General features: G+C 44.7%; 1 protein-coding gene across 1 annotated transcript in view; it reads right to left on the minus strand.

Annotated features, from left to right (window-relative positions):
• The window catches only part of LOC140064909 (arf-GAP with SH3 domain, ANK repeat and PH domain-containing protein 1-like), a 131653-nt gene that overhangs the window by 13452 nt on the left and 102649 nt on the right, over positions 1 to 15552 (minus strand). Inside the window, exons 13-21 of the mRNA XM_072112231.1 lie at positions 15096 to 15144; positions 13175 to 13338; positions 12385 to 12518; positions 11977 to 12068; positions 10683 to 10869; positions 4682 to 4767; positions 4477 to 4592; positions 2556 to 2623; positions 1642 to 1749 (exon numbers count right to left, since the gene is read on the minus strand). Of these exons, the coding sequence (XP_071968332.1) occupies positions 1642 to 1749; positions 2556 to 2623; positions 4477 to 4592; positions 4682 to 4767; positions 10683 to 10869; positions 11977 to 12068; positions 12385 to 12518; positions 13175 to 13338; positions 15096 to 15144 (1004 nt within the window). The remainder of the gene's footprint in view (positions 1 to 1641; positions 1750 to 2555; positions 2624 to 4476; positions 4593 to 4681; positions 4768 to 10682; positions 10870 to 11976; positions 12069 to 12384; positions 12519 to 13174; positions 13339 to 15095; positions 15145 to 15552) is intronic.

Consider the following 15552-nt stretch of genomic DNA (forward strand, 5'->3'; position numbering starts at 1 on the left):
TGTTACCACACAAGTCTTCTTACTGTTTCCCGTTCAGTTTTTATTATAAAAATCCATAACTCATATCTCTACTGAATCAATTTTTGAAAGAAGATGGCCCCTTCCAGGAGACTCACGAGTCCCAAGGGACATGCTTTCTCTTCTGCATCTCTCTCGATTCCCAATCCTTGTGTTTTTTCTTCAGCAGAGTTTTGATTTGGCCAATGTCTCCCTCAGCTCCCTCATTCCAGCACTCTCCCTCAGCTCCCTCATTCCAACAGTCTCCCTCATTCCAGCAGTCTCCCTCAGCTCCCTCATTCCAACAGTCTCCCTCAGCTCCCTCATTCCAACAGTCTCCCTCAGCTCCCTCATTCCAACAGTCTCCCTCATTCCAGCAGTCTCCCTCAGCTCCCTCATTCCAGCAGTCTCCCTCAGCCCCCTCATTCCAGCAGTCTCCCTCAGCTCCCTCATTCCAGCAGTCTCCCTCAGCTCCCTCATTCCAACAGTCTCCCTCATTCCAGCAGTCTCCCTCAGCTCCCTCATTCCAACAGTCTCCCTCAGCTCCCTCATTCCAACAGTCTCCCTCAGCTCCCTCATTCCAACAGTCTCCCTCATTCCAGCAGTCTCCCTCAGCTCCCTCATTCCAGCAGTCTCCCTCAGCCCCCTCATTCCAGCAGTCTCCCTCAGCTCCCTCATTCCAGCAGTCTCCCTCAGCTCCCTCATTCCAGCAGTCTCCCTCAGCTCCCTCATTCCAACAGTCTCCCTCAGCTCCCTCATTCCAGCAGTCTCCCTCAGCTCCCTCATTCCAACAGTCTCCATCAGCTCCCTCATTCCAGCAGTCTCCCTCAGCTCCCTCATTCCAGCAGTCTCCCTCAGCTCCCTCATTCCAGCAGTCTCCCTCAGCTCCCTCATTCCAACAGTCTCCCTCAGCTCCCTCATTCCAACAGTCTCCCTCAGCTCCCTCATTCCAGCAGTCTCCCTCAGCTCCCTCATTCCAGCAGTCTCCCTCAGCTCCCTCATTCCAACAGTCTCCCTCATTCCAGCAGTCTCCCTCAGCTCCCTCATTCCAGCAGTCTCCCTCAGTTCCCACATTCCAGCAGTCTCCCTCAGCTCCCTCATTCCAGCAGTCTCCCTCAGCTCCCTCATTCCAGCAGTCTCCCTCAGCTCCCTCATTCCAGCAGTCTCCCTCAGCTCCCTCATTCCAGCAGTCTCCCTCAGCTCCCTCATTTACCCCTCACTCATTCCTGAGGGAGAGGAGAATGAGGGAGCTCAAGGTGACATTTGGCAAGAGAAAGCGCACGGGAGGGGGGAAATGAGAGAGTCGAGGGAGATGTTGGAGAAAACACATCCCTTGTGACTCGTGAGTCTCCTGGCAAGGGGCCATCTTTTTCAAAAATTGAGTGTCGATTCGGCTGGTAAAGTCCAGTCTACTTTTTTGATTTAATAAGGATATGAGTTATGGATTTTTCTAAAAATAGATAAGGAAACTGAAAAAAGACTTCTAAAGGGGAGATGGTGCTTTTCCTTATTTTCCACTCAACTCTTGTTGGTTTTGGCTTCACAAACATCATCTGAAAAATTTTATTGTGGCATTTTCTAAAAACAAGTCTACAAGTCTATACGGTGTCATTGTACTGTATTATATCTGAGTCTTGTACGTACCCTTTCGTCTAGATCATCGTCGCTTTCATACATGTCATCCTCGCGCAACCTCCACTCGTACTCCACATGGACTCGCATGTTAAATTGATTGTTCTGAGCTTGGAGAAGCTAAAAGGAAACAAACCCAGGAAGAAGGTTAAAGAAATAGAAAGGTCATAGTAAAATTTACGCTATTCATCTTATCGTAACTAAAGATGAGTGGTACTCTGGGTTTGTTGTCCTCTGTTGACCTAACCCAGACACGTTGCTTGATGGCCTGTGGAGCATCCAATCAGGCAGCTTAAAACCCCTAGCAACTAGCAATGGCTGTGAATGGCCGGTGGACACGCCTAACCAATCACAGCCATACCTAGTTGCTAGGACCAGAAAACCCACATAAAATGATATCTACCTATTTAAAAACTTCAATTAAAAAATGTTTTCCTTGATAGCACATTATGCAAGACAATGGGGGTCATTTACTAAGGACCTGATTTGCGTGTTACCCGAATTTTTCCGATTTGCGCCGATTTCCCCTGAATTGCCCCGGGATTTTGGCGCACGCGATCGGATTGTGGCGCATCGGCACCGGCATGCACGCAATGGAAATCGTGGGGCGTGGCCGAACGAAAAACCGACGGATTCGGAAAAACCGCCGCATTTAAAAAAAAAAATCTGTTGCAGAGCTTGCACTTACCTTCACTCAGCCCGAGCCGGTGAACTCCAGCGCGTTCAAGGGAACTTCAGAGCAGCAGCGCCACCTGGTGGACGTCGGAGGAACTGCCTTAATAAATCCCGGCCGGACCCGAATCCAGTGCAGAGAACGCGGCGCTGGATCGCGAATGGGCCGGGTAAGTAAATCTGCCCCAATGATCTGAATCCAGATATTAATAACATTAATATACCGTAGTTGTGACCATTTGAATTTCTCTTACCAGATCTTCACAGAGAGAATGCTTGAGGCGTCTCGCGATATCCAGCGCAGTTTCTCCAGCTTCATTTTCTGCAAAAGGGAAATGTTATTAAAAAAACCCCCCGAGAAATCAAACCGACGGTGCAGAAAGGTGATAGCAGAGGTTGGTCCAAGTAAGTAGGACATGTAAGTAATTGTAATGGCTGCCATCTTCGTTATCGAAGGATAAAAAAATCACATTATGACCATTGAATCTTTTTAAAACATGAGAGAACCGATGTATTTGACGTGTAAATTGTTATCCAATTTAACCTGAATTATTCGATCAGCCTCAAAGAATTATATGTGTAAAGAAAATGTTGAAGGGAACCTGTCAGCAGCAATTGACCTAGCAAACCGCTACCTGTATGATATCAAACATCATAACACCTTCCAGATCATGTTCCTAACATGGCCCAGTGTGGTGGCATCATCCAGAAATTACATTTTGAAGTGAAATTGGAGTTTAGGTGGAGTTAAGTCAAGCTCTCCCTCTTCAGAACACCCATTCCTATAAACTTCAGAAGGCTCTCCCCGTCTCATAATGTCCCCTTTGCTGTGATTGACATTATGCATCCGACCTCAGGTGAGATGATATAGTGATAACTTTGGATACAGGAACACACATCACAGTGAAGGGAGAGCTTGACTTCAGTGTTAAACTCTCCACCTCCCTGAATATATACAACAGCTCGCTTCAAACTGATTTTCTTTTGGATGGGACATGAAAGAGACATGATCTGGAAGCTGTTTACAACATGCTGGTTGCATTTTATAAGGTCGATTTCTGCTGCCAGGTTCCCTTTAAGCTATAAAATGTTCTCCTAGCCAGATTACGACTGTAATTGTGCCTTTTATTTAACTGCTTCGGCCTGCCTGGTTCTGTCACTTTCATCTAATAATTGATCCAGTTTATATAAGGAAAAGTTATACAATTTGCCAAAATAGATATCTAGATATCTGCTTGCAATCGGCTCGAGCACCTGCATGTCCATCACATGACCAAGTACAGATTTCATCCTATAGCACAACAGCAAGCAGAGAACTAGAAATACACAAGGAATTGATACAGAAAGTACAGGCAGTCACGTACAATACAGGGTCTATAGGTTTGCTCTTAAGTTTAATTTGTATGTAAGTCAAAACTGTATATTTTATAAATAGATCCAGACAAATGTTTTTTTTTCCAGTGGCAATCGGAGTTTCAAAATTTTTTGCTGTAATGAGACCAAGGATTATCAATAAATCTTCATTACAGACACCTTACAGCTGATCATTGCAGCCTGGGACTATAGTAACATCCAGAGAGGTCACCAGAGGTCATAGGGGGCAGAGGGGTCTGTCGTTAAGTGAGTAGGGAACTGCCTGTATATTGGAAAATCGTGTAACTTTTCAATACACAAACAATATTACTTATTTGCTGAGGGTGGACAACCCCTTTAAGGCTAAAACTCAGTTACACATTGGGGCTTATTTACTAAGGGTCAGCGGCCGCACTGCGGGAGGCTTTCATGCGACAGAAATCAGGGGTGGTGTGCCGTCGGACGATCCGACTGATTCGGACTGAGCGCGGGATTTAAGATTCAAATTGTGTTGCAAGACAATGCACTAACATACACCAGGAAGAAGATGGAGAACTCCAGGGACCTGAGTGGGAAAGCGACATATGAAGGATATCGGGCGCAAGATCTTAGTGAATCGCGGCACAGGGCATTATACACGGACAATGCAGTTTTGGTGAACTCCTCTGGATGGGTAAGTAAATGGGCCCCATTGAGTCAATACCCACTGATCGCAAACTTTAATGTGAAATGTGGGGGCTGGATATACAGTAAAGACCTAACTATATAACACAATTTCAGCCAAAACACTACTACTCCTCCTGGTAGTTTCCTGCCACTCACTTATCTTCACATTGACCTTAGCTCTCAGGAAGAGCTTCATGCTCTCGGTTTTGTTGTATAAGCTGCAGTAGTGGAGCGGGGTGTTGCCTCGGACAGTCTGCTTTATCAGGTTTCCACTACAGAAAGACATCATGAAAAATATTAGATAAACATAAAGAATATAAAATATAATAAAGTGCATTCTACATAATTGTAAACTTCATACCTGTTGTGCACCAAAAAATCTACAATATGTAATGAAGTTCGGTCTGACAATAGGACGGCCAAATGTAGAATGGTCTCCCCCGCCTCCTGCAATAAAGGAATGAGAAAACCAATAGAGAGAGGCACCGAAATACAGAACCTGGGCTGCTAAATATCTTCTATACAATGCATATAGATATAGATTACACATATTGCTGGTAAATGTATGTAGTGCAAGAAAGATAATCCTACTGGTGATTTTATGTGACCTAAGTAACTTAAAGGGGTTGTCCAACTTCAGCAAATAACTGCTATTATTTGTATAATGAAAAGTTACACAGTTTCCCATTAAAATTTCTGTATTAATTCCTCACAGTTTTCTAGATCTCTGCTTGCTGTCATTCTATAGGAAACTTCATCTTCTAGGATCAAAACCGGTCTCTGGTCATATGATGTCACACAGGTGCAAGTCTCATTATATCACTGGTCATGTGATGTCACACAGGTGCAAGTCTCATTATATCACTGGTCATGTGATGTCACACAGGTGCACGGCTCGTTATATCCCTGGTCATGTGATGTCACACAGGTGCATGGTTTGTTATATCCCTGGTCATGTGATATTACACAGGTGCATGGTTTGTTATATCCCTGGTCATGTGATGTCACACCGGTGCATGGCTCTGATTGCTTTCTGTGATACAAATGAGCCTGGCTCGTTATATCCCTGGTCATGTGATGTCACACAGGTGCACGGCTCGTTATATCCCTGGTCATGTGATGTCACACCGGTGCATGGCTCTGATTGCTTTCTGTGATACAAATGAGCCTGGCTCGTTATATCCCTGGTCATGTGATGTCACACAGGTGCACGGCTCGTTATATCCCTGGTCATGTGATGTCACACAGGTGCACGGCTCGTTATATCCCTGGTCATGTGATGTCACACAGGTGCACGGCTCGTTATATCCCTGGTCATGTGATGTCACACAGGTACCTGGCTCGTTATATCCCTGGTCATGTGATGTCACACAGGTGCATGGCTCGTTATATCCCTGGTTATGTGATGTCACACAGGTGCACGGCTCGTTATATCCCTGGTCATGTGAAATTACTTGGGTGCAAGGATCATTATATCCCTGGTCATGTGATGTCACACAAGTGCACTGCTCGTTATATCCCTGGTCATGTGATCTCGCACAGGTGCACGGCTCGTTATATCCCTGGTCATGTGATGTCACACAGGTGCACGGCTCATTACATCCCTGGTCATGTGAAATCACTTGGGTGCAAGGATCATTATATCCCTGGTCATGTGATGTCACACCGGTGCATGGTTTGTTATATCCCTGGTCATGTGATGTCACACAGGTGCATGGTTTGTTATATCCCTGGTCATGTTATGTCACACAGGTGCATGGTTTGTTATATCCCTGGTCATGTGATGTCACACAGGTGCATGGTTTGTTATATCCCTGGTCATGTGATATTACACAGGTGCATGGTTTGTTATATCCCTGGTCATGTGATGTCACACCGGTGCATGGCTCTGATTGCTTTCTGTGATACAAATGAGCCTGGCTCGTTATATCCCTGGTCATGTGATGTCACACAGGTGCACGGCTCGTTATATCCCTGGTCATGTGATGTCACACCGGTGCATGGCTCTGATTGCTTTCTGTGATACAAATGAGCCTGGCTCGTTATATCCCTGGTCATGTGATGTCACACAGGTGCACGGCTCGTTATATCCCTGGTCATGTGATGTCACACAGGTGCACGGCTCGTTATATCCCTGGTCATGTGATGTCACACAGGTGCACGGCTCGTTATATCCCTGGTCATGTGATGTCACTCAGGTACCTGGCTCGTTATATCCCTGGTCATGTGATGTCACACAGGTGCATGGCTCGTTATATCCCTGGTCATGTGATGTCACACAGGTGCACGGCTCGTTATATCCCTGGTCATGTGAAATTACTTGGGTGCAAGGATCATTATATCCCTGGTCATGTGATGTCACACAAGTGCACTGCTCGTTATATCCCTGGTCATGTGATCTCGCACAGGTGCACGGCTCGTTATATCCCTGGTCATGTGATGTCACACAGGTGCACGGCTCATTACATCCCTGGTCATGTGAAATCACTTGGGTGCAAGGATCATTATATCCCTGGTCATGTGATGTCACACCGGTGCATGGTTTGTTATATCCCTGGTCATGTGATGTCACACAGGTGCATGGTTTGTTATATCCCTGGTCATGTTATGTCACACAGGTGCATGGTTTGTTATATCCCTGGTCATGTGATGTCACACAGGTGCATGGTTTGTTATATCCCTGGTCATGTGATATTACACAGGTGCATGGTTTGTTATATCCCTGGTCATGTGATGTCACACCGGTGCATGGCTCTGATTGCTTTCTGTGATACAAATGAGCCTGGCTCGTTATATCCCTGGTCATGTGATGTCACACAGGTACCTGGCTCGTTATATCCCTGGTCATGTGATGTCACACAGGTGCATGGCTCGTTATATCCCTGGTCATGTGATGTCACACAGGTGCACGGCTCGTTATATCCCTGGTCATGTGAAATTACTTGGGTGCAAGGATCATTATATCCCTGGTCATGTGATGTCACACAAGTGCACTGCTCGTTATATCCCTGGTCATGTGATCTCGCACAGGTGCACGGCTCGTTATATCCCTGGTCATGTGATGTCACACAGGTGCACGGCTCATTACATCCCTGGTCATGTGAAATCACTTGGGTGCAAGGATCATTATATCCCTGGTCATGTGATGTCACACCGGTGCATGGTTTGTTATATCCCTGGTCATGTGATGTCACACAGGTGCATGGTTTGTTATATCCCTGGTCATGTTATGTCACACAGGTGCATGGTTTGTTATATCCCTGGTCATGTGATGTCACACAGGTGCATGGTTTGTTATATCCCTGGTCATGTGATATTACACAGGTGCATGGTTTGTTATATCCCTGGTCATGTGATGTCACACCGGTGCATGGCTCTGATTGCTTTCTGTGATACAAATGAGCCTGGCTCGTTATATCCCTGGTCATGTGATGTCACACAGGTACCTGGCTCGTTATATCCCTGGTCATGTGATGTCACACAGGTGCATGGCTCGTTATATCCCTGGTCATGTGATGTCACACAGGTGCACGGCTCGTTATATCCCTGGTCATGTGAAATTACTTGGGTGCAAGGATCATTATATCCCTGGTCATGTGATGTCACACAAGTGCACTGCTCGTTATATCCCTGGTCATGTGATCTCGCACAGGTGCACGGCTCGTTATATCCCTGGTCATGTGATGTCACACAGGTGCACGGCTCATTACATCCCTGGTCATGTGAAATCACTTGGGTGCAAGGATCATTATATCCCTGGTCATGTGATGTCACACCGGTGCATGGTTTGTTATATCCCTGGTCATGTGATGTCACACAGGTGCATGGTTTGTTATATCCCTGGTCATGTTATGTCACACAGGTGCATGGTTTGTTATATCCCTGGTCATGTGATGTCACACAGGTGCATGGTTTGTTATATCCCTGGTCATGTGATATTACACAGGTGCATGGTTTGTTATATCCCTGGTCATGTGATGTCACACCGGTGCATGGCTCTGATTGCTTTCTGTGATACAAATGAGCCTGGCTCGTTATATCCCTGGTCATGTGATGTCACACAGGTGCACGGCTCGTTATATCCCTGGTCATGTGATGTCACACAGGTGCACGGCTCGTTATATCCCTGGTCATGTGATGTCACACAGGTGCACGGCTCGTTATATCCCTGGTCATGTGATGTCACACAGGTACCTGGCTCGTTATATCCCTGGTCATGTGATGTCACACAGGTGCATGGCTCGTTATATCCCTGGTCATGTGATGTCACACAGGTGCACGGCTCGTTATATCCCTGGTCATGTGAAATTACTTGGGTGCAAGGATCATTATATCCCTGGTCATGTGATGTCACACAAGTGCACTGCTCGTTATATCCCTGGTCATGTGATCTCGCACAGGTGCACGGCTCGTTATATCCCTGGTCATGTGATGTCACACAGGTGCACGGCTCATTACATCCCTGGTCATGTGAAATCACTTGGGTGCAAGGATCATTATATCCCTGGTCATGTGATGTCACACCGGTGCATGGTTTGTTATATCCCTGGTCATGTGATGTCACACAGGTGCATGGTTTGTTATATCCCTGGTCATGTTATGTCACACAGGTGCATGGTTTGTTATATCCCTGGTCATGTGATGTCACACAGGTGCATGGTTTGTTATATCCCTGGTCATGTGATATTACACAGGTGCATGGTTTGTTATATCCCTGGTCATGTGATGTCACACCGGTGCATGGCTCTGATTGCTTTCTGTGATACAAATGAGCCTGGCTCGTTATATCCCTGGTCATGTGATGTCACACAGGTACCTGGCTCGTTATATCCCTGGTCATGTGATGTCACACAGGTGCATGGCTCGTTATATCCCTGGTCATGTGATGTCACACAGGTGCACGGCTCTTTATATCCCTGGTCATGTGAAATTACTTGGGTGCAAGGATCATTATATCCCTGGTCATGTGATGTCACACAAGTGCACTGCTCGTTATATCCCTGGTCATGTGATCTCGCACAGGTGCACGGCTCGTTATATCCCTGGTCATGTGATGTCACACAGGTGCACGGCTCATTACATCCCTGGTCATGTGAAATCACTTGGGTGCAAGGATCATTATATCCCTGGTCATGTGATGTCACACCGGTGCATGGTTTGTTATATCCCTGGTCATGTGATGTCACACAGGTGCATGGTTTGTTATATCCCTGGTCATGTTATGTCACACAGGTGCATGGTTTGTTATATCCCTGGTCATGTGATGTCACACAGGTGCATGGTTTGTTATATCCCTGGTCATGTGATATTACACAGGTGCATGGTTTGTTATATCCCTGGTCATGTGATGTCACACCGGTGCATGGCTCTGATTGCTTTCTGTGATACAAATGAGCCTGGCTCGTTATATCCCTGGTCATGTGATGTCACACAGGTACCTGGCTCGTTATATCCCTGGTCATGTGATGTCACACAGGTGCATGGCTCGTTATATCCCTGGTCATGTGATGTCACACAGGTGCACGGCTCGTTATATCCCTGGTCATGTGAAATTACTTGGGTGCAAGGATCATTATATCCCTGGTCATGTGATGTCACACAAGTGCACTGCTCGTTATATCCCTGGTCATGTGATCTCGCACAGGTGCACGGCTCGTTATATCCCTGGTCATGTGATGTCACACAGGTGCACGGCTCATTACATCCCTGGTCATGTGAAATCACTTGGGTGCAAGGATCATTATATCCCTGGTCATGTGATGTCACACCGGTGCATGGTTTGTTATATCCCTGGTCATGTGATGTCACACAGGTGCATGGTTTGTTATATCCCTGGTCATGTTATGTCACACAGGTGCATGGTTTGTTATATCCCTGGTCATGTGATGTCACACAGGTGCATGGTTTGTTATATCCCTGGTCATGTGATATTACACAGGTGCATGGTTTGTTATATCCCTGGTCATGTGATGTCACACCGGTGCATGGCTCTGATTGCTTTCTGTGATACAAATGAGCCTTGCACATGTGTGACGTCACATGCACCATTTTTATTCACAAGAAGTAGACAATAGAATAACAACAAGCAGAGGTCTAGAATACTGTGAGGAATTGATACATAAAGTAAATTGGATAAATTTTATAACTTTTCATTACACAAACAATATCAATTATTTTCTGAAACTGGACAACCCCTTTTAGCACCCAAAGGTATTTGTTAGTGTATATGAAATAATATTTGTATAATGTGTATGATTTTTGGAGGTTTTATGGATTTTAATATTGAAAAATCACATTATGAGACATAAACTCTAGTTTTCAGGTTTTGGGAAGTCTATTTTGCATGATATGGTAGGAGTTACCTGTGCTGGTTGTGGTAAGGGCTCAGTTAAATCCACCTTTTCAGCATAAGCCTGGATGAGCGCATAAATATCCTTAAACCGCACTGCGTCCTGGAGATCGTGCTGCCGTGTCAATGGGTGCACGTTGCTTCTTTTTGTATATAACCAGTGCACATATTTGGAGTTGATGAAGTCTTTTCTAGTGGTCCTATCAAATGCACACATCTTATATTACCATGACACAAATACCAGATGTTATACAATAATTAAATCAAACCTAAAGGGAACCTGTCAACCGATTAAACCCCATTAAACTACTATTCCCCTCAGGTAGGGTATGAAATGTCCTTTCTAGAATTCCCTCTATTAGGTAAAATCTCACCCACTTACTTATAAAACAATTTCCTCCAAACTCATGTGAAAATGAGCAGAAAAGAGTCATATCTGCCTGAGATGAGTCACGTTTAGAGGCTACAGGGAGAGTACCTCTGCAGACGCCCCTATATTCTGTTCTATAGTAACTAGAACTATAGTGTCACAGTAAATATAAGAAGATCTTTCTGATCACATTGAGCTTGTGTTTTTGAGAGGCTGAAAACCGGAGATGGGATCTGGAACTCACATTCCCAGCTATGGGGGTCATTTACTAAGGGCCCGATTCGCGTTTTCCCGACGTGTTACCCGAATATTTGCGCCGATTTCCCCTGAATTGCCCCGGGATTTTGGCGCACCGGTGCTGGCATGCACGCGACGGAAATCGGGGGGCGTGGCCGAACGAAAAACCGCCTCATTTTAAAAAAAATGCGTTGCGGAGCTTGCACTTACCTTCACTCAGCCCAGCTCGGTGTATTCCAGTGCGTTCCTGGGAACTTCAGCGCAGCAGCGCCACCTGGTGGACGTCGGAGGAACTGCCTTAATAAATCCCGGCCGGACCCGAATCCAGCGCAGAGAACGCGCCGCTGGATTGCGAATGGACCGGGTAAGTAAATCTGCCCCATTGTCTTTAACTTTTCTGAAAGATTAAATTCTTATCAACAGAAAAAGCATGTTTGTAAGTGATATAGAACTGAAGACCGAGGCTTATGAATTAACACTCCCCCTGCAGCCTCCAAAATTGACTCATCTCAGGCAAATATATGACTCTTTTCTGCTCATTTGATATGACTTTGGAAGATTTCTTATAGCTAAATGTGCAAGATTAGACATAAAAGAGGGAATTCTGTAATGGACATGTCATCCACTACCTGATAGCTGGTAGTTTAATGGGTTATGAATCCGATGACAGGTTCCCTTTAATAAAGATTAATATACTTACATGGCGCTGTCTATAGTGGGTTTGATTGTCGGAGATGGGAGATTGGCCTCTACAATGTCATTGAAACCAGAGTTGCCAACATTTTTGGCTAGCTGAAAAGACATCATGGGGATGAGATAAAAGTGAGGAGAATCTGTCCAAAATAAAGTCATAATAAAATCTCCCAATCAGTATTTAACATCTGGCAGTAACGTCACCCTCAGGCCTCATTCACACTGTTATATTTTTGATCTGCATGTGCGACAGACTAATATATAACTAGTATGAAGAGTCCTTTTTACATGATTTAATATTTCCACAATAAGACACTACACAAGATTTTGGAATTAAAAAAAACTAAAAATTAATTTGTCTGAACAGAATTTATTGATTGACAGAAATACAAAAAAACAATGTATATTCTGTTACCAGAAGTTCTGAAGTTCCAAGTTTGTCGAGGGCGAGGGACTGGATCCGGGAATGATGGACCCCAAGTTCTCTATGAACACCAGAACATTCGATACAAGTGAGGATACCCAGATTAATAGACAACCAGGTTGGATCTGTTGAATGAGATAGATAAATCAGTGAATTACTGAACCAGTGAGGGGCGCTGTCAGCTCTGTCTTCCCAGTAATGCTGAGTAGAGGCTTCAGACTGGGATTCTGTGTCCTGATTGGCTGGGCTGCTTGTTCTACTGTATGTGAGGAGAGCTCAGCATTATGGGAAGTGAGGGAAGCAGCTCTGGCCTCAGTCCCCTTAGCTGATGTCACAATCAGGAAGTGCCCACCCACTTCAAGAGAAGCTGGAGAGGATTTTACAAGTAGGTCTTATAGATATATCAGGATGGATCTCAGGCTAAGAAGAAGCCAGTAGGATGATATAGGCATTGTTGGAGTTGTTGTCAAAGGCTCTCTCCAGCCGTGCGAAAACTATATTTTTACAGATTTTTTTAAACTAATATTTAGGCCTTCCTATGGTGTTTGAACCCTAAAAGGTCTGATTGCTCATTCAATATACTGAAATACTAGCGCATTCCAGTATATTTTTATTTTGATGCTATCCTATTGCAACCTGCTTTTTAAAAAAAAGAGTCAAAGGGTTCAAGCTCTATGGTCTCTCGTAGGTCAAACAATGGAGGAGAAGGAAGGTTCTAGCTCCATGCTCTTTAGAACAAATTACATTTCCTCAGAGGAGGAGAGTTGCTTTGATGTATCACCTGGAGCTCCACAGTCGCAGCACACGCTATTCCCGGGCATTCGTCTGATATCTTCTATAATGGCTTTGGTGAGATCTTCTATACTGTTCTCCTCACTGGGTCGAGCTTCGTGAAATGCCATGTTCAGGGCCTCCTGCTTGCTGTTGGTTAGTACAGAGATCCACCTGAAAGAGATCAGACTATATTACAGACATCTTCTGGGATCTCAGCGGATCTCACTCTACTAACTTAAAAATTCTTTAGCCAATAAAGTTGGTTTTTCTCAGCAATACAAGCCCTGTAAAGTTATGGGTTAAATGTATCTCACTTGGATAATTTTATTAGACATCAGTAAAGCAAAAGCAACGTGACCGAGTCATTTTGGGGGAGCACCTAGCGATAAAGCTCCGGTTGTAGGTAATTTACCTGTTTAACCGTAACACATTCCAAAGAATTGGTGCAGCTCAAGAGGAGTTTTGCTGAGGAATGTGAGGAGAGGAATGTGAGGTTCGAACTATGATAGATAGCTTTAGAGAAGAGAACACAGGAAGGGTGGACAGAGATAAGATATAGGGGGTCATTTACTAAGGGCCCGAATCGCGTTTTCCCGACGTGTTACCCGAATATTTCCGATTTGCGCCGATTGTACCTGAATTGCCCCGGGATTGTGTCGCACGCGATCGGATTGTGGCGCATCGGCGCCGGCATGCGCGCGACGGAAATCGGGGGGCGTGGCCGCACGAAAACCCGACGTATTCGGAAAAACCGCCGCATTTAAAAACCGAAAAAGTGTCGCTTGGTGACCGCTTACCTTCACCTGGTCCGAGGTGGTGCATTCCGGCGCGTGGAGATGATTTTCAGCGCAGCAGCGCCACCTGGTGGACGGCGGAGGAACTGCCTTCATGAATCCCGGCCGGACCCGAATCCAGAGCAGAGAACGCGCCGCTGGATCGCGAATGGGCCGGGTAAGTAAATTTGCCCCATAGGGTTGTGCACCACTGTGCTGATTTTGAGAAGTTAAATTATATTTTGAGAAGAATGGGCAACCAGAGCAGTGTAACGGTAGAGAAAGGACGGTGAGATGAGCATGGCTGCCGTGTCCAGATAGACAGGAGAGGGAAGTTACAATAATAAAGATCAGGCAAGAATAAAAGCCTTTGCTATTACCACAATAAGAAAAGGGAAGGTTCTGGAGAAGATCCAAATGACTGAATACAGGGAGAGAAGGAAAGCTCTAACATAACCTGGGCATCGTGGACATGCACAAACTGGAACAGAAAATATCGAATTCAGGTATTGTGGCTACGAGAACAGATAAACACAATGCTTAGTTATACATAAAAAACAAAGAAAGTAGAACCCCAGACACGTCTATAGATTAAGCCAAGGGGACATGATTAATTTATATAAATATATGACTGGTCCATACAAAAAATATGGTGGAAAGTTGTTCCAGATTAAATCAAATCAAAAGATGAGGAGGCACTGTCTCCGTCTGGAGAAAACAAGGTTTAATCACTAGAGGCTTTTTTATTATGAGAACTGTGAATCTGTGGAATAGCCGAGCTCAGGCGCTGGTAACAACAGGGACAGCAGAGAGCTTCAAGAAGGGTCTAGATGCCTTTTTACACCTAAATAACATTGATGGTTATGTTATATAGAATTGTTTCCCCTAAATCCCTTCCTCATCCAATCCCTTCCCTTCCTTGGTTGAACTTGATGGACAAGTGTCTTTTTTTATGATATTTTTTTCTTGAAGAATGGGCGTAGTCACTAAACTGAAGATGGGTAGTGCAATTTCCAGTTTTTCATTGCAAAGTTGACTACATATTCCCGAGTCTTTCTTAAAAAAGCCCTCCACTATATCAAAGATTACAGAGGTTTTTGGGGAGCAAATATAAACTAGCCATCGTTCTTTTTATCCCAACGCTTGGATACTTACGCAACGCAATCCTGATCATCCTCTGCCAAGAAATGATACGTCCGGTTATCTGGAATAAAAAATATTCACAGTTTTCATTCAGGACATATACAATTGCCTATTAGTTATTGTTGCCTGGAGATTCCCTATAAAGTTGAGTTCACATCCGCCTCCCCATTATAAAAGAAAACACTGGTGATGTGTACAGGCCTTAACATTAAAAAATGTATGGGAATTCTCTTTGCAAAAGAGGTTTTTTTTCTTTGAAAAAGTTAATAAAAGCAAGTGTCGCCATGTTGATTGTCATCTTTCAGCTAATTTCTCAGAAAATGATGATTCTATAACCTTGTTCAGTCAACGAAGTCACCATTTCTGAGAATATAGTAGCTGATGACTAATACAATGACTCTTCCTGTTGTCACTTGTGCAAAAATGGACACCAACATAATACAAGACCAATAAATCCACCACTGAAAGG

The sequence above is a fragment of the Engystomops pustulosus genome, chromosome 6 (assembly GCF_040894005.1).
Source record: "Engystomops pustulosus chromosome 6, aEngPut4.maternal, whole genome shotgun sequence".
Classification (NCBI taxonomy): domain Eukaryota; kingdom Metazoa; phylum Chordata; class Amphibia; order Anura; family Leptodactylidae; genus Engystomops; species Engystomops pustulosus.